Raw genomic sequence first — 19,893 nt, 5'->3', positions numbered from 1 at the left:
GCTGCTTTGGATGGAGTCTGAAGGGCTCGTGTGTGTGACTTTGAAGAGAGGAAAGGATGAGCCCCATGAGTTACCAGGCAACTCCTGTGATCAGAAATGCGTCTTTAAAAACTTAGAGAACAGGGCTTCCCTGGAGGCGCAGTGGTTGAGAGTCCGCCTGCCGGTGCGGGGGACACGGGTTCGTGCCGCGGTCCGGGAAGATCCCACATGCCGCGGAGCGGCTGGGCCCGTGAGCCATGGCCGCTGAGCCTGCGCGTCCGGAGCCTGTGCTCCGCAACGGGAGAGGCCACAACAGTGAGAGGCCCGCGTACCAAAAAAAAAAAAAAAAAAAAAAAAAACTTAAGAGAACATATAAGTCCATGCCACTCTCTCACTTCGTCCCAGCTTACCATTCCCCCTCCCCGTGTCCTCAAGTCCACTCTCTACGTCTGCGTCTTTATTCCTGTCCTGCCCCTGGGTTCTTCAGAACCAAGCTAGTGGGAAGCAGCCGCATAGCACAGGAAGATCAGCTCAGTGCTTTGTGACCACCTAGTGGGGTGGGATAGGGAGGGTGGGAGGGAGACGCAAAAGGGAGGAGATATGGGGATATATGTATGTGTATAGCTGATTCACTTTGTTATACAGCAGAAACTAACACACCATTGTAAAGCAATTATACTCCAATAAAGATAAAAAATAAATACATAAATAAAAACTCAGAAGCAGCACTGTGGGGAGGGCATCTCTTCACTACATTATGTTATAAGCAATCGCTCTGGGGTAGAGGTGGAGGAGAAGAGGAGTGAATCCTTCAAGACTGCCCTGTCCGGTAGCTCCTTTCCTTCAACACCTTCACCCTAGGAGGCGTTAGGGCCTGCCTGCATCCCGGTTACACGGACAGAGGGAATCTGAAGGGGTAGTCGGTGATTTCTCCCAGTGAACTGGAGGAGAGGAAGGGCAGAGTCACAGGCTTTCCTACAACTTCTCTTCTCACTGTGGCCTCAGGCCACCCTTCTGGCTGTAGCCCCCCACTGGTCCTCCCAGAAAGCAAGGCAACTCGCAGAGGCAGAGCACTTTTTTTTTTTTTTTTTTTTGCGGTACGCGGGCCTCTCACTGTTGAGGCCTCTCCCGTTGCGAAGCACAGGCTCTGGACGCGCAGGCTCAGCGGCCATGGCTCACGGGTCCAGCCGCTCCGCGGCATATGGGATCTTCCCGGACCGGGGCACGAACCCACATCCCCTGCATCGGCAGGCGGACTCTCAACCACTGGACCACCAGGGAAGCCCCACATTTTTTTATCACTAGTTTCTAGAATCCATATTTCTTCTCAGTACTTGAGTTACTCCAGGGTTGATTCTGGAGCAGGGAGCCAGCAGCCTGGGTGGTTGGTCATTGTATGGGTTTCCTAAGGCTGCTGTAACCAGTGACCACAAACTTGGTGGCTTAAGACAACAGAAATGTATTCTCTCATAGTTCTAGAGGCCAGAAGTCCAAAATCAAGCTGTTGGTAGGACTGGTTCCTGCTGAAGGCTCTGAGTGAGAACCCATTTCTTGCCTCTCTCCTAGTTTCTGGTGATTTTTGGCGATCCCTGGCACACCTTGGCTTGTAGCTGCGTCACTCCAGTCTCTGCCACCGTGTTTATATGGCCTTTTCCCCTGTATCTGTGTCCTCTCCTCTTCCTATGAGGACACTTATCACTGGATTTAGGGCCCATTTGGATGATCCAGAAAGAGCCCACCAAGAGATCCTTAACTTAATTACATCTGCAAAAGACCTCTTTCCCAAGGACCTACTGTATAGCAGAGACCTACACTCGATATTTTATAATAACCTATAAGGGGAAAGAATCTGAAAAAGAATATATCTATATAGATATATATAGATATATAGATATATATGTATATATAGCTGAATCACTTTGCTGTATACCTGAAAGTAACACAACATTGTAAATCAACTATACTTCAATTTTTTATTTAAAAAAAAGATCTCTTTCCCGAATAAGGTCACATCCACAAGTGTCTAGGACCACCAGTCAACCCACCGTAGCCATAGTGGCAGAAGCTAAAACCTCCAAGGGCAGCTGGTTCACCTGTGTCTATTTTTATGAACTCATCCAAGCAGGGCATTTGTGCTACTCTGATATCACCTGTCCCTCTTGTGAAACATGCCTTCTTGAGCCCAGAGGCCAAATTCTTTCAGTATCCACCAAAAGGTCCCTCTTTCTTTCTCAAGCCTTTAGGAGGTCATAAGAATTCTTGTTAAGGAGACCTTTCTTGGTCTGGCTTGGAGGAAAGCCACGCCCATGTGCCAGGCTCTCTGACCTTCTCTCACCTCTGACAATCTTATGGGAGAATTAATAGACATGCCTAGTGGGGCCAGACGATCTAAAAATCTATAAGCCATTAACTATATCCATATTAAACCAATAAGAATCCATTCCCGCACTTGCCTTCAAAGCATGCCAGGCTCCAGACGGGGCCTGGAGAGCGACAGTCTGCAGCTGGGCTTGTCATCCGAGGAGGCTGGCCGACAGTCAGCTTCTCACACTTTACAAACTGTCTGACCCTCAGGAGAAGGCTCTCCAGTTTCACCTGAGGAGGAGAGTTCATCAGGGGTGGAGAAGGCCATTCCTTCACATCGAGACAGAATGAAGGCCGGGGAAGGATTTAACAAGGATTTAGTAATGGCCAAGCTCCTGAAATAATTGGGCTTTGAAAACCCCGAGTTTTGCTTTTCTAAATGACTCCGGGTTGCATTATGCCTATTGATCTTCCTGAGTTTTCGCAGCCTGTAAATGATGAGCCTTTTACCGCGCTCCATGACTGAAGGGCACACGACTGTGAGAACAGCTCATTTCATTTTTTTCGATTTATACAAAAGATGCCGTGGCCTGAGCCCTCTAGGCACCCATCTCAATACATAAATATGCCAATTAAGCTAAATGGAAATCCTGCAGGTTAAAAGTGCCTCATAAAAGAAGGAAGCTTCTCCCAAAGCCACAAAGTTTATCCACAGAGGAAATACCAAATCCACAAAAGTGGGTTTGCACCAAACCATTAATGTCAAAAAAAAAAAAAATCAAGAATTCTGAGATCCAAAAATGAAGAAAAATCATTCCCTTCCCCGCTCAAAGCAAATAGAGGGACAATATCTTGAAGCTGTGAATTCAAGATGCTAAGCAACTGTTGTTATTGAATTTTTATTTATTGCATTTTCCTGGTGAGGGTTGGTGGTGGGGAGAGGCGAAGGAGAAGAGACCAGTGCCAGAACTGAACTGAGACCAAGAGTGTCTCAGGTACCCACCACATGTCACAGTGGGTGTGGTCAAACCAAGGTCAGATATGCTATGGTCTTGTTACCCAAAGTATGGCCCATCATACTGGCGCCCAGTAGCACAGCCAGCAGTGCCAACAGGGAGCTTGTTCCAAGTAGAGACTCTTAGGGCCCACCCGGATTAATTTAGGCAGAATCTGCACAAATGGTAGTAGGTGAAGGGATTTTTTTACCTAAGGCTCTTGGTAAAGATGTGTTTTGGGGGGCTGAAAATATTATATAATCCTCCCAATTTTTCTCCCACCAGTATTACTAAAAAGGTATATAGGTGCCACAGACTAAGCAATGTCAACGTTATCAAATACATTTAATCAAACCCTAAGCATCTTCGTTCACTCACTCAGTTGCTCTCTCAGCCCCCTGATAAATCCTCAGTGAATATTTATCAGTCATCTACTTGACACATCCCATTGCCCTTGGCCTGCTGCCTCTCTCCTCTGCTTTCTTTTCGTGCCACACTTTATAAAGAGTCCTCAGTACTGCTTTTATTTCCTTAAGATCTTGCTCTGTTTCTCTGCCATCTGTCTTTATCCCCACTGCTCCACAGAAACAAGTCTTGAAAGCCCCCTGTTATCTCTTTGTCAAATGCAAGACAGAGATTCTTGAACATCCACTAGGAAGCAGGACCTGAGAAAAACACCTTCTCTTTCTGTGGCTTCCATGACAGTGCATTTTATTTGCTCTCTTACTCCCCGGACTTCTCTCTCCCTTCGCTGCCAGCATTTCCTCTAATTGTTTACCTTCTCCAGGTAGAAAGAACAATCACGTATTTTTCCATTTCCCAGCACAGACTGATAATAGCTCCTACTTTTGCGTAGATGTGATGTGGGACAGGCACTATGTTGGGCATTTCACTTACATTCTCAGTTAAACTCACAGCATATCATCAAGTACTTGTTCCCTTTTTAAAGGTAAGAAACTCAAGAATCAAAGGACTTCAGTAACTTACTGAGGTCTCAGAGCTGGTTGGTAGGGAGCCAACTCCATCCAAAACATGGCCAGCAGGAATCTGTTGTCCTCTGGAGGAATCCAGAATAACGGGTGCTGGAAGGACTGACCGACACTTTAGGAGAACAGGAGTCCTGTATGGATGAGCGCTGAGCGGAGAGGGCTGGAGGGCGCCTGTGTCACCCACAGGTAGAGTCAAATAGGAGACATCGGCGGCGCTGCTAAGCGGGTGGAATAAACCTGGGAAGCAAGGCGGCTTCCACGGATGCTGACACTGAGATGAGGAAGAAACGGGTCCAGAGACAAAGTCCTAACCGTATTATCTATAAGCACCATGACCCCAAATTACCAATTTTCAAGTAGGTTCAGTCCAGTGGGCAACACTATGGGCTTTTTCTTCACCCCATGCTGTCTACAGACAAAATAGGTAGAATCACATTGATTTAAGGGCCCAGGCTTTGATTATTAGAGAGACATGGATGTCAAGCTGGGCTCTACCCACACTTGCTATGTGGCTTTGTACAAGTAACCTCCCTCTCTGAGCCTCAGCTTTCTCCTCTGTAAATGGTGGTAATAATAATGCCTAGCTCATTCAACTGATACGATGTCTAGAGAGACCATGCAAACGAAGCCCTCAGTACAACAGAAAAGTTTGCTAGGTTGGAGGCTGGGGAGGGAGGGGAGTCTTTGCTCTCAAGGACTTATAGGGGGTGGCGGAGGAGAGAACAGACCTTGAACTGGGTAACTGAACCATTTAGCCGTACTTCTCTCATGGGATTCTTGTGGGGAAGCATTTGTTGGGAAAGCGCGTGAGGTGACAGATTCTATCTTTATAGCACAGGACAGCAGGATGATAAAAACGGATGGAGATTGTGGGGAAGCAGATTCCAGCTCATTATAAGTAATAACTTTCTAACAATAAACATTGTCAAACAGTTCTTGACAGTGAAGGAGTGAGTTTCCCAACATTGGGATTCAACAAGCCAAGCTGGATGGCTGTAAAAAGGCCTTCAGGGGAATGAATTCCTGAACTTAGGTTGATTTGCTCCTACCCATCTTCCTGACCTTTCTGGGAGGCTCTCCAGTTCAGGCATCTTCCTCCTCCATCTCTTTTCTTTCATTCCCTCCCACTGAACACTCCACCACTTTTCTCTGTCTGAGGTCTCGCTTCTGAGCTCCAGACAGGTGTATCCTGTTGCTGCCTGAACTTGGACGGCTCCGATTCCCCAAGTCCCAAGCAGAACCTATGATCTCCCGCTCCGCCCCCCCCAGGACCTCCTCAATCTGTGAGCACGGACTCAAAGGCATTTCACAGGCTTGTCGCTTTCAAAGGACTTCCCTGCTGGGTTGTGAAAGAGAAGTGAGAGGATGTACTGTCAGTAGAGGGAGATGTCAGCTAAGAAAAGAATCTCACAGGCCCGGTCGATAGTTTTAAGGGCATTTTTTTCTCAACTCAAAAAAAGCTTTTAAAATTGGCTCTTTTTGGAACTCTGAAAAAATGAATGATGTTTTGTAACTTCTGACAAGGTATTTTCTATAGTTGGGCAGGTTCTTTCAGCTAATTCGCCTTATGCGAGTGAAGCAATCTTTGCATTCAGGCTTTAACGTAGACAATCCTCACAATCACACACATTTAGGTCTGCCTTTCCCCTGCCACCTGTGGCAAAGAGCGGCCAACCCACAAGGCCCAACCAGGTGTGCTAAGTCCAAGCAAGACATGACCGAGGAAGACACACTTCACAGCCCAGAGCCCCGGGTTTAGCAAGATTCTCCCTCTGGTCGTGTGTGTCACTGACTCTCACTGTCACAGGCAGCCCCTCAGCCATCCAGCCCAGCACATGGGGGTGAGCCCTGCTCTCGGCTCCGTTTTGTCCCCATCCTTGCACTTCTTTGTTATCCTGCCCAGTTATAGTTTATACTATGTCATCATATATACTTTATCCTTGGAAATGCACTTAAATCCTTTTAGAAAAAGGCAGGATGGATGGATAGATGAGTGGATGGAGGGATAGACAGATATATAGGCAGATGGACAGATACTCTTTAACACCCACCTGGGAAAAGGGCTATTGATAAATCCTTACTGTTTCCATTGATTCTACTTCCAATTTCCCTCTCTTCTTCTCTCCCTCTAATTCAACTTCTCTTTGCTCTTATGCTCCCCTCTCCTGCCTTCTGTGTCCCATCCCTGCCACCCTCCTCATCTGTGACCCAGGAGAGGGTTTGGGGTAAGTGCAGGCTTAGCACTATTAGAACTTTCCAGGAAAAACAGCCCCCTCAAGTGTGTTCCAGAAACGCTAGGTCAGTGTTAATCTTCTTGGCACCTTTCCCACTCTTGTTCCATGCTCTTGGCCATCACTGGTCTTCATTCTGGAGAGCTCACCTCTACCTGTGTCCTGCCCATTTTTCACTCATTTGGGGACAGCTGTAATCAGATGGATGAGTTATAGAGGGAGGGGAGTCTTGAGAAGAGAACTATCAGAGAAGAAGGAATTCTGAACGCTGGCTCCTGGTGAGAAGGGTCCCATGCTGGGAACTTCCACAGTCCAGGAATAAAGTAATGATACCTATGTACACGCACATACTCAGACTCATCACACAGTAGTGATGCCCGTAAGTCTCACACCTTCCCATACATTCACCTGATTCAAGGGGGAGAATCAGTCTTTTCAACAGTTCAGCTCTCACTTTCTCATCAGGACAATCGCTTCGCACAGGAGGAGTTCATGGGAAATGAAGCCCTCTGAACCCATTCAGCGGTGGAGCCTCATCATGCTCTAAGAAAGAGAACTTTCATTCAGTAAACATGTATTGAGTACCTACTGTATGCAAGGGAAACTGACAGGCAAATGGAGTGAGGGTGGGAAGTAGAAACACAAAAATGTGTTCCAGCCAGTTCCGCAAAACTCTGGGGAAAGCACCATAAAGAACATATGTATTCACAATTGGCCAGTCAAAATCGCCACTTGTGGCGAATCATGCTCGGCATTCATCAAGATGAATTCTCTCACAATTTATATGGATAGAGTGCGCATTTCAGCTTCTGAGACAAACGATAACTATGAGTGCCAACCCTCCAGGACATGCGGTTATCATCAATTAAGTCCATTCCTGAGTCATCAACAGCTAGGATAATGTTGATTCCCAAACCACTGGACGAGACAGCAGGTTGGTAAAGACTTTACAGGGAAACAAGGAAAGCAGCAGCAAATTGGGGGTCTCAGTGGAGATGAAATTCAGGCAAATGTTTCCAAGAATGTGGCCATAAGAGAGGCTAGACAGAGTAGCCTAAGATATACTGCCACTTTCTTTCAGGTTTATCTGAAGTTGTGATATTTTAATACAAAGCTATGTATTACCTATGCGATAAATAAAAGAACAAGCAACCTACTTTGGCCAAACAGTTGTCTAACAGCCCTCCATCCTGACACTTTGTTATAGGAGCTCAGTTTGGCTTGACTCTCCTCCCACAATATATCTATCTTGAATTGACAATGTTTTCATCTCAGTCTCTCTGGATTTGGCGCTGGTAATGCTTATTCTTTTGTGCTTAGCTCGGTGGTCTCCTTTTGAAAGAACCTGTCCGTTTCCTCACCATTTCTAAGTTTAGGCAGTGAAATACTTCAGTTTTGTTCTCTCCTTGGAGCCACCATCACTCCCTAACATATATGACGACAGTGTACATAAGAGTGCTTTATCAACAGTAAAGCAATGGACAAATGTTAATTGATGTGATTCTAAGTAGCTGCTCTAAATATCTCAAGTTGATTTCCCATCATAATTCCTGTTATCACGTTAAATTTGAAATAAAATTGCCCTCCTTTCTTCTGTGATGACTGAGCCATCCAGGCACAATGCTATTATGACAGCTGGGAATCATCTGAAAATGAGCTTCACTTCACTTGGCATGTCAGATGGTAATTTAAAACACTGGGTCCTGTTTTTTTAAATATTAGAATTGATTCACATTCAAGAGGCACACCCACCCTGCTAGGAGAGGGGCTCAGATATGCAGCTGGTGGTGGGGCATTAAAGCAGGAGCACGGGGACCTGGTCACACGATAAATCCTGATGGAGGCACTGCAAGGGTGGCCAGCCAAGACGGAGGCATTTGCGATACAAGGCCAATTTTGACAAAGAACAGGAGGTGATCTTCGTAGGTGACTGACTTCAGAGGGATCCAGCCAAGGACCCCTGTGGGTGTGCTGGCAGGAGGGCAGAGCCTTCCCAGAGTGCTGGAGGGGATGGGGTGATGGCGAGCAAACACGTCAGTGATGGCAAGGTTCCATGACAGACCTGGGAACTTGTATGAGAATTCTTAGGCACAAATGTCACATTTCCTACTTTGTTCTCCCAGGTACCTTCTACCTCCTCACAGGTCCACCCCATTCAACAGATGCTCCCAGACACATGAGATCTCAACTTAGACTCCATTTTTCATACCTACTACCTAATAAAAAACTGCTTTCCTAAAAGACATTTCTCATGAATTTCACAGCTGTTAGGTGAAGCTGCAAAAATCCACTTCTCTCCAAGTTGCCAAATTCCTGTCTTTGTAGATGCAGAATCGTATGTTGGCTATAATACCACTTTTGCCAAAAGGTGGAGAGAGGGAACAATGCATGTGTATTTGCATGTGTGTGCTGAAGGATGGACAAGAAACTTACAACCTTAGTTGACTTAGGGGATGGGAACTGGAAGGCTGGGGACAGGGCTCAGATGGAGACTCCACTGTACATTCTTTTTACTTCATGAACTTTGAACCATGTGAATGTACTGACAATTCAAAAATTAAATCTAAATAATTCCTAGCATTGTGAGCGTCTGTCACCTTGCTTATAATTGCTGACGATGGGAGGTCTCTGACCTCTTATCTTCAACCGTCATCGTTTTGATGGTCATGCTTTCTGAAGACCCAGCATCGTCACTGACTGCCATCAACTACACAGAACTTTTCTGGTTTTGTAAGGAAAATACTTAATAGAGAAAGACAAATACCATATGATATCACTTATGTGTGGAATCTAAAATATAAGACAAATAAACCTATCTATGAAACAGAAACAGACTCACCGACATAGAAAACAAACTTATGGTTACCAAAGGGGAAAGGGGGTGGGGGAGGGATAAATTAGGAGTTTGGGATTAGCAGATACAAAATACTATATATAAACTAGACAAACAACAAGGTCCTACTGTATAGCACAGGGAACTATATTCAATATCCTGTAATAAACCATAATGGGAAAGAATATGAAGAAGAATATATACGTATGTATAACTGAATGACTTTGCTGTACACCGGAAACTAACACAACATTGTAAATAACTATACTTCAATTAAAAAAAGAAAGAAAAGACTTACCTCTTTCCTTCTCTTTTTGTCCACGTCTCTCCTGGGTACATGGTTTACTCTTACTTTAAACGGAGACTCTAGTGGGCAGAAACTTGTCTTCAGGGTCGTCGGGCAGACGGTTGTACATTGCCAGACGTGGGGCTAAGATTCAGGAAAAGACTCCAGCCTACATGTAGTCTATAAAGACCAAGCTGCGGCCCAAGTGCAACCGAAGGTGGAGAAAATGAGGTGCTATATACATGCTGTCAAGGCAGAGATTCAGATAGAGGCACCCAGCTCTCACCCCATGTCTCTGCTATTCTTCACATCGTGACTCCTGGGAAGAGCTGTCTAGATACACTTTGCCCACTTTGTCATCCTCCCCTTCACTCTTCACCCCTGAAATGGCTCTTATCATGGCCATTGATAACTTCCATGTTATTTGTCCCAAGGGCTAAGTCTGTTCCCATATCATATTTGACCTCATAGCCACATTTGACGCAAATTGTTCACCCCTCGTCCTTGAAGCAATTTCTTCTTTTGTTCTGTCGCTCGTTCCTCCTACTCTACTGGGCAAACTGCTCAGACTCTCTGGCAGACCCTTTCTACTCTCTCCAACTTTTCAATGTTAGAGTTCTCTGCTCTGAGCTCTCTTCTCTTCTCTACGCTGTCTCCCAGGGGACCTCATCCAGGCCTGTGCTTTAATTCCCACCTGCATGCTCTGTGGCTCTCCCGCCCCTACCTCCAGACTGCGCTCCCCCTGAGTTCCAGATGCACACATCTAACTGCCTGCTCTCAACTCTCCTCTGACACAAGCGGCCATCTCAACCCCAACATGCCCACAACACAACTCTTGATTTCCCCTCCCCAACCTGCCCCTCCCCTAGTCTTCTCCATCTTAGTAAGTAGCCCTTTGTCACTCAGACCAAACACCTGGGAGATGACCTTGATTCTTCCTTTTCCTCTCCTACCGACAGCCAATCTATTAGCAAGTTCTGTTTCTACTGTCTCCAAAATAGATCCTAAATCTGGTCACTTCTCAGCATCTTCACCACTAAAAACCTTGCCCTAACTCCTCAACGCTCATTTGTTCTATGGAAACAGCTTCCTAATGGATTTCCCTGTTTCCATTCTTGCCCACATACTGTTTATCAAAAGCAGCCAAAGCGAACCAGTACATGGGATAAATCCCGTCCCATCACCCCTCTGCTTCAAGCCTTCAAATTGCCATTATCGCTGCAATAGTAAGTACTCTGCAGATGTTTGTTAACAACTGAGTAAGAAAGAAAGAGACCCAGTTACCAGTTTGATGCACAACATAGAAATGTACAAATACTGAAGCACCAGGTGAGAACAGGACCAGGAGCAAAAGCTACCTCGGCACAGAGCCACCCACTGGAGTGCGCTCCCTCACTACTCAAAGCGTGGTCCATGGCCAGCAGTACTGGCATCACTGGGAGTGTACTGGGAGTGCGTTAGAAATAGGACCTCAAGTCACACCCCCAGATCTATTGAATCAGATTCTGCATCTTAACAAGCTCTCCAGGAGACTCCTATGCACACTAAAGTTTGAGGAGTAGCACCCAGAGACCACTCGCATCTCCGTTTCCTGCCCTAGCCAAGCACCGACTTCTCTAACTGACCATCAGGGCCAAGGAGGTCAACACACCTGCTCCTCATTTGTAGCATCACTCAGGGGGCCTGGCAAGGCAATTCCAACTGCCCACAGGTTTTGCCAAATTGCAAAACCTAAAATCGCCAGTCTCCACGCACATGCAAACCTAGTGTGCCCGATGCTAAAGCTCGTGGTGTTCAACTTCTCCATTTTTGAAAGAACATGGCCCTGGAGTTTTTGTTTTGATAAACACATTCCTTCATTCTAATTTCTAGGTATTTCCTAATACCTGGGAAACAGTGCCAGTCGCCTCTGGTGCTCCTGAGGTATAACTGCTTTTGTTGTGTCCCCCAAATGATCTCTCTTCTAGTGAGTTACAGATAAATGGGATTTCCATATTACTTCACTTATATTAATATAACACTGATGGATTCTGTTTTTAATGGAAACAATATACTGCAAATATTAAACTAATATATTTTTATTTCTTCCTTAAGTCATCACCCTTTAGTTCATCTTTTGCATAGACTTTTTGATCCAGGGCAAGAGGGTGAATGAATGAAGGAATGAGTAAATGAATGAGATGACTTCTTTAGCCACAATATGTTTAAAATTAGGTTATGAACAGAAAGTGGAATTTTCTAAATTCCTTTCATATAAAAGTGACCCAGACAAGAGTTCCTTCTGTAAGTAGATAAGATGCTACTCCACATTGGACAGCTAGATCTTGAGACTGCTATCCTAAGGTAGAGGAATACGGTTATAAAGCAGGGGAAGTAATAGTCACTCCTTCTGCCCCAAGGAATTATAGGTTCCAGAGGGGAGAGAGAGTGGCAGATGGGGGTGGTCAGGCATGTGCCCCTTTTCCTCTTATAAATGGAAGCACAGAAGTTTTAGAAAGGGTATCAACATGGAGCTGGGAAGAGAAACCAATAAGAATCTATTTCCTATGGCGATAAAATAGGATAATAGCTATATTTAATGATGCAGGCACTGTGTTAAATGCTTTATGTGTATCACTGCATCAACCCTCCCAAGAACCCTATTGCTATTACTTCATTTTAGCAGATAAGGAAATTGGATCTCAGAGAAGGCAGGTGACTGGCTCAAGTTTATATATCTAGTAAGTGACAGAACCAGGATTTGAATCCAGCTATACTCTAACTAAAGAGCCCTCACCTTTAACCATGGTGCTGTTATATTACTTTCCGTACTAACTGATGTAGAACTTGGTCGATTCGGCTGCCTAGGGTCAGCTGAATTCCTCCTCCACACTGCCCCCAAAGAAACCCATGTTTGAGACAAATCTGATTATGTCACTCCTCCACTTAAAAAACGTGGAATGGTTCCTGGTTCCGTCTACAGGGTAAAGTCCAAAGTCACCATGGCATACATCAGGAGAGGAGCCACTGAACGGAACCCGGAATGAACACTTGTACAGAGAGCAGTTACTCTCTTCATTGTCTAATTTCTTCCCCATCCCCTGAAATAAGCTCATGCATTCAACCAGCTTTTGTATAATAGCACGACTTAAAAGGGCGTCTCTCTTCTCCATAGATGGATATTCTATGGCACTACAGCTCACCTCTGTGTCCAGGGCGTGTGATAAGTGCAGTTGCACAGGGTCCTGTGGCTTAACGCTCTGTAGTTGCTGTCCTGAGATCCTTAATATTTCTATCTTTGGATTTGTGTTTTGTCAGTGGCGAGTGCTGGGACTACAGAGCACACGCCCGGGGCTGGTAGCTTCCGCTCACAGAGGGTCCCGCCTTCCCGCTGCCTCTTTGGGATCCATCCGCTAAGCCCCAGGCTCTGGCTGGCTTCTCCCTCCCTGCCCCTGCCCCTTTGACTACAGTAGCGACCAGGCAGGGTTGCCGGAGTTCTACTGTTACACTCTGCCCCCAGGGGGGTAGAGCTGGAATCAGGCATGTGTCCAGCTGTTTCCAGAGGCGGGGAAGAGAAATGCTAGTTCCTGTTCAGGGACTGAGCTCAGTCTGCAAATCCGTGGGGCCCTCGCACCCACTCTCAGTCTCAGTACTGGGAAGTCACAGTCTCTTGCGGGGTCACCTGTCCACCGTGGTTTGGAACAATAAGCTCATGAAAGGGGAGATGGACTCATCTACCCAGGCTGGGTCTCTGCATCTTTTTTGCACTGAGTGGTATAAATTATGAAGCCTGCTCTGTCTATGGCGCTCTGATGTGTTTCGTTAAATATAGTGGAACTGTCAAGTCACAATAAAATGTGACATTAATGTTACTTCCAAGGGTGCTGAGTGCAAGACACTAACAATTTAATAAGTTTAGGCTTTTGTATTGACCTATGTTAATGTGTGATTTCATGCTATTTTGCATGGCAAGGGAAGTTTCTCAGAATTTGATTGCTAGATCAATGTGAAAATGCATTATCAGCCTGCCTTGAGCATGGCCAACTGTTGACCTCTCCAATTAAGTAGACTTGAGAATGAAAATTCAATTATAATGAACAAACGTTTCTTGAACACTTTCTATGAGCCAGGCCCTATGCCAGGCCCTGTGGGGAATATGCAGATTTGTAAGATTTGTTCCTATCTTCGGAGCGCTTGCAAGCAAGTGGGAAGAGGGAGACATACGTGTGTGGATGACTATGGTATAATACACCGTCTTACCTTATAAGTGCAGAGGAAATGGAATTAGTAGTGCGGCTGGACTGTTTGTAGGCAGCCCCTCAAAAGCAGGTGACAGTGGTTCCTTGCCTTATGTCCATTCCCCTTCTTGGGGAATGGAACCCTACTTTTTTTCAGGCTGAGTCCATCTCCAGCTCAGAGATAAATCTTGTTCAGTTTAGCCCCTCTGTAGTAATCCCATGTCTCTTGTCACTGACTGGTTTAGAGGTGGGCATGTGACTCACATCTGGCCACGGAAGCATGAAGGCAAGTCTGTGGGTTGCTTCTGAAAGGCTCTTTTGCGGTACGGAGAGCTTTGTGGTTAAGAGCACAGACTCTGGAGTGGGCTGCCTGGTTTACAATCCTGGCACCACCACTTACCAGCTGTGTGTCATCAGGGAAATTACTTAACCTTTCTGTTTCCATTTCCTCATCTGTTCAATGGGGTTAATAATAATACATACCTACAGGGTGTAAGGATCACAATTAGTTTATGTTTGTAAAGTGCTTAGAAGAGTGCCTGGTACATAATAAGTGCTATATAAGTGATATAACCAGCATATCTTTAAGAGGCGACACCAGAAGTGACAGCCTCTTCTTATGACTCTGCACATCGGTGTGTGTAGACGTGACTCCTGTAACTTTCATGGTCTCCTTGTGCCTCTGAAGGGGGCTGACCCATGAGGGAGGATGGCAGAGCCAAAGGAGGGAAGAACCTCAGTCCTTGATGAAAACACCAAGCCACTGAGTCATCAATCCTGGAGTCCGCTCTACCTCTGGACTTTTTGTTCTGTGATATGATGAAGTTACTGTTTATTTTCAGTCAGCGCCTCATTTTACTGGCAGTCAAAGGCACAATTTAACCTCTACAGCCACTGCCTGGTGTATGTCCTGGAGCTCCTCAGCCTGTGCGACCTCTAAGTCCCACAGTTGTCCTGGTTGCACTTCCTGAGATGCGGGCTACCTCAGAGCAGCTCCTGACATCAGCTCCTGACTAACTTGCCATGACTCCCCAGGGCTCTGACCTTGTCTTAATTATGATGTGATGGCTTCATGAAAGACTGAGGTCTCCAAGGTTTCCCTAAATTCAGAATCTACTCTTGATATTCACAGGGGACATGCTTTAAGGTCACTTTCAAATTTGTAAGTAATATGGTAATGTAATTTCCCCATGAAACACAGTAAATTAACACTTAATAAGTAATTCCCTTTGATTCTTAATAATTCTATAAGATATAGGACTAGAATAAGTAGTAAAGTTACTAGATTCCTCCATTAAAGTAAGCTCTACTCTACATCATTTGTTTAGTAACACTAAGAGCTTACTTAAATTTCTAAAAATAGGGTGAAGATGATGACAAACAATTTTTAAGGAATACCTTGGGATAGTTATTGATGACATGGAGATGCATCCTCTGAGTTATTGACAAAAAGACCCTCCCTATCATCCACCCTTGTAGCAGGTATCTGTTATCAAATTTGTGCTTCAGGACAAATTATAAATTCATAATATTATAGATCTTCAGGACTGTTCAAAGATTGGGAAATAATATCAATGTTTTGAATCATTGAAAGTCATGGGTTTCATCTCTTGTGTCCACATCTATAGATTGATAATGGCTTCCCAGGGCGTCAGGCTGAGAAGGACTGTGAGGTCACATCAGGGTTCGGTGGGAAAGAGTGTGGGGATTGATTATGAATGTCTGCCCCGGGTGTGGGTGGAGGCAGTGGCAGCGGCAGCAGCCATACTGTGTTTCTGTAATCCAGGGTTTACAGTTTCTTGAAAAGCAGTTAGAACACTGTCAGGCCTCATAAATTGTACCAATGTTTTCTTAGGTCAGTCTCCCAAGGCAATAGAAATACAAACAAAAATAAACAAATGGACCTAATCAAACTTACAAGCTTTTGCACAGCAAAGGAAACCATAAACAAAATGAAGAGACGAGCTACCAAATGGGAGAAAATATTTGCAAATGATGTGACCAACAAGGGCTTAGTTTCCAGAATATACAAACAGCTCATATAACTCGACAGTAACAACAACAAAAACAACCCAATCAAGAAGTGGACAGAAGACCTAAATAGACATTTCTCCAAAGAAGACATACAGATGGCCAATAAGCACACGAAAAGATGTTCAACATTGCTAATTATTAGAGAAATGTAAATCAAAACTACAAGGAGGTACCACCTCACACTGGTCAGAATGGCCATCATTAAAAAGTCTACAAATAACAAATGCTGGAGAGGGCATGAAGAAAAGGGAACCCTCCTACACTGTTGGTGGGAATGTAAGTTGGTACAGCCACTATGGGGAACAGTATGGAGGTGCCTTAAAGAACTAAAAATAGAACTACCGTATGACCCAGCAATCCCACTCCTGGGCATATATCCAGACAAAACTATAATTCTTAAAGATATATGCACCCCTGTGTTCATAGCACTATTCACAATAGCCAAGACATGGAAAAAATCTAAACGTCCATCAATAGGTGAATGAATAAAGAAGATGTGGTATTACATATATACAATGGAATACTACTCAGCCATAAAAAACAACGAAATAATGCCATTTGCAGCAACATGGATGCAACTAGAGATTATCATACTAAGTGAAGTCAGAAAGAGAAAAAAAATACCATATGAAAACGGTAATATGTGAAATCTAAAATATGACACGAATCTATCTATGAAACAGAAACAGAACCATGGACATAGAGAACAGACTTGTGGCTGCCAAGGGGGAGGGGGTTGGGGGAGGGTTGGAGTGGGAGGTTGGGGTCAGCAGATGTAAGCTATTAGATATGGGATGGATAAACAAAAAGGTCCTACTGTATAGCACAGAGAACTATATTCAATATCCTACGATAAACCATAATGGAAAAAATATTTTTAAATGTATATATATGTATAACTGAATCACTTTGCCGCACAGCAGAAATTAACACAACACTGTAAACCAACTATACTTCAATAAAAAATATTGATTAAAAACAAAAAGAACACTGTCAGGCCCGATTCCATTATTCTAATTGCTCTTAACTTCAGGATAGATTTATTTATTTTACCAATGTGCATTTATTGAGCACTGGGTGTACTGTCAGGCATTGTGGAAAATTAAACAGTGAATCGCTCTCTGATCCAACCCACAAAGAACCAGTTAATAGAAGAGAAAGATGTGTGTGTTTACGGTAGGAAGTGATAAAATGCTGCATGAAAGGGTTCGTCCAAGAAGGGAGACACATTAAAGGTAGGAAAGGGTACTTTTAGAGAGGCATGCTGGTGAGGGTGAGTTGCAAGGAAGCCTTGCAGTCTTGGGAGTAGGACTGTTGGAATGGATAGAAGGAGAAGGCTATTTCAAACTGAGCTGCCAGAAGGAGTGAAAGCACCAGAGTGGAAAGCTGACGGCTGTGGGTGACCGGCTGACTGATGAGAATATGTAACTGCTCTTTATCCCAGGTTCCCCCACAGAGTGAGCAGGTTGCCTCTTGGGCTTCATTAGACTGTGGTGCTGACGTGACATCCATTTTTATAAGGGTTGTTAAGCCAGGGGAAAACCCGCTCTTTAGAAAGATCATCTTTCACCACCATTTGAAGTGTGACATACAACAAATGTCCTAACGTAAAGGAGAGGCCTCACTGGTGTCTCACACTGTACATTTTTATTGTAAACCTAAGAGGACTGACAAAGGTTCCATCTTTATTTTCTTAACTACACACAGAGTCATCAAATATTGCCAATGAGGAACATTCCTGACATCATATTATTCTATGACCTGAATAAAGCAAAAATTCTTTAACACATCGCTGAGCTAGGCACTAGCTATTATTTACTGAAAATATTTGCAAGAACAGATTAAAATTGCAAATAGATCACCCCTCACATGCTCTAATGTCATGTCATACATACGCATACGTTATAAACATGAGGTAGGATTTTGTTCAATTTCTTTTTTAAATACTTCAAAAATTAAAGCAATGCTGTTGGCTTTACTATTAAAAAAAAACAGAAAAGAAAATCATTCTTCGGCTACATGCAGAAAGCTGTTAAGGACCAGTCCAGGTAAAGAAGCACCAAGAAATAGATTTGTCAGTCAAATAAGGATGCACATTTTAAAGTTAAGGTGGAAAAAAGGAATTTAAATAAACCTAAACATCCTTGTAAAATTTAGAATGCATGTGAACATGAAGGATTAACTTGCATGTCAAGGGACTTCTCAGGCCTTCATTTACTTATGGCTTGGCTTGTCACCATCTTCTAAGCAAACCTAAAACAGAGAAGGTGATTCTGTGACACTGAGTAATTAAATTCCACCAGATCCAAAGCTACAGGCAAGCCGGTTGTATGTTCACATCCCTTCCTTCCCTCCCTGCCCCCTCTTACTTCCTTCTTCCTGCTCCATGCTGTTTCCTGGAGTTTTTATGGGCAGCCTTAGATCTGTATTTACCCACTATATTTAGTGAGTTTGATTATGCATAGCCTAAATTCAGATCTGAGACGATGATCCAGATTTTTGTTCACTGAAAGACTTTTGCTTTTTTTTATAGGTTTACAGCAAAGACTAAGCGGCTTATTTCTCTCTTTTCTTGCTATTCAATAGGCTCGTTTTGCCTCAGGGCTTTGCCCTTCCTGCTCTCCTGTAGAAGGCTCTGCGGGCATGTCTGCCCAGGCTGGTTCCTTCCTGACATTTATGTCTTCGCTCTGCGACTACCTCTTTGGAGAGGCCTAGAAGGTCACCCCACGTAAATAACACCCACCCCCGATCCCTGGCCTTGCCACTGTCCAGCACATCGCTCTGTTCATTTGTTTTCTGCTATCCCTTTTTCATTCTTGTAAGTTTTTATATAACTAAAGTATTTTTATAGATACAGTAAAGTTCACCCTTTTTAGTGTCCAGGTCTGCAAGTTTTGACAAACACATAAAGACATACTGCCACGATTACAATCAAGATCTAGAAAAATTCCATCGCCCTGCACCATGTTCCCATAACCCCTTTATAGTCAACCCTCTCCCAACCCCAGCTCTGATCTGTTTCCTGTATCTACAGTGTTCCCGTTGCCAGAATGTCATAGAAATGGAGTCACATAGTATGTAGCCTTTTAGGTCTGGCTTTTTTTCACTGAGCATAATGTAGTTGAGACTCAGCTGTATTATTACATGTATCGGTACTACATCTCTTTTGACTGCTGAAAATTATTCCATTGTATGGATGTTATTCATTCTCCATTTGAAAGACATTCCATCTATTTCCAATTTTTTGTGACTATAAATAAAGATACAATAAACATTCAAATATAGTTTTCATTTCACTTGTGTAAAAGGAGTGGGATTGCTGGGTGATATGTTAAGTGAATTTTTAATGACAGAAGAAACTATTCAACTGTTTTCCAAAGTGGCTGTACCATTTTGTATTCCGACCAGCGATGAATGAGAGTTCCAGGAGCTCCACGAATTCCTCAGCACTTGGTATTGTCAGGATTTTTATTTTAGTCATTGTAATAGGTGTGTAATGGTATGTCATTATGGCTATAATGTGCACTTTCCCTAATGACCAATGATGTTGACCATCTTCTCATGTGCTTATTTGCTATTATACCTTCTTTGATAAAGTATCTGTTCAAATCTTTTGCTCTTTAAAAAAATCATTATTTTCTTATTATTTTTCTTATTATTTTTGAGAATATTGCATCACACCTTCTTTTTATATTCTGGATACTAGGTTTTTTTCCAGATAAATGATTTCCAAATATTTTCACCCAGTTTGTGACTTATCTTTTCATTTAATTTTGATAAAGGACAGTTTATCATTTTTTTCTTTTCATGAATTGTTTCTGGTACCATATCTATGAAATTACTGTCTAATCCAAGGTCACAAAAATTTTCTTCTATGCTTTACATTTTAATCTATGATCCCTTTTGAGTTAATTTTTAGAGATGGTGTGAGATATGGGAGGAAGTTGTTTTTTTTTTTTTTTTAATGGCATACTGATACCCAATCATTCCAGCACCACTTTTGAAAGACTATCACTTCTCCATTG

The 19,893-nt window shown here is 43.7% G+C and overlaps 1 protein-coding gene across 2 annotated transcripts in view; it reads right to left on the bottom strand.

Moving 5' to 3' along the window:
- Window positions 1-300: 300 nt before the first annotated feature.
- LOC111174638 (histone-arginine methyltransferase CARM1-like) overlaps window positions 301-19,893 on the bottom strand; it is a 286,474-nt gene continuing 266,881 nt past the window's right edge. For both annotated transcript variants that reach the window (XM_089913251.1, XM_022573594.2), the window contains one exon: window positions 301-18,121. In XM_089913251.1, coding sequence (XP_089769377.1) covers window positions 18,112-18,121 — 10 coding nt within the window. In that variant the 3' untranslated portion in view covers window positions 301-18,111. The remainder of the gene's footprint in view (window positions 18,122-19,893) is intronic.

The sequence above is a fragment of the Delphinapterus leucas genome, chromosome 6 (genome assembly GCF_059928025.1).
Source record: "Delphinapterus leucas isolate spDelLeu-1000000601 "Yukka" chromosome 6, BTC_Dleu_Yukka2, whole genome shotgun sequence".
In the NCBI taxonomy this organism is placed as follows: domain Eukaryota; kingdom Metazoa; phylum Chordata; class Mammalia; order Artiodactyla; family Monodontidae; genus Delphinapterus; species Delphinapterus leucas.
The sequence above is the reverse complement of the archived record's forward strand: the minus strand, read 5'-3'. Positions and strand labels throughout refer to the sequence as shown.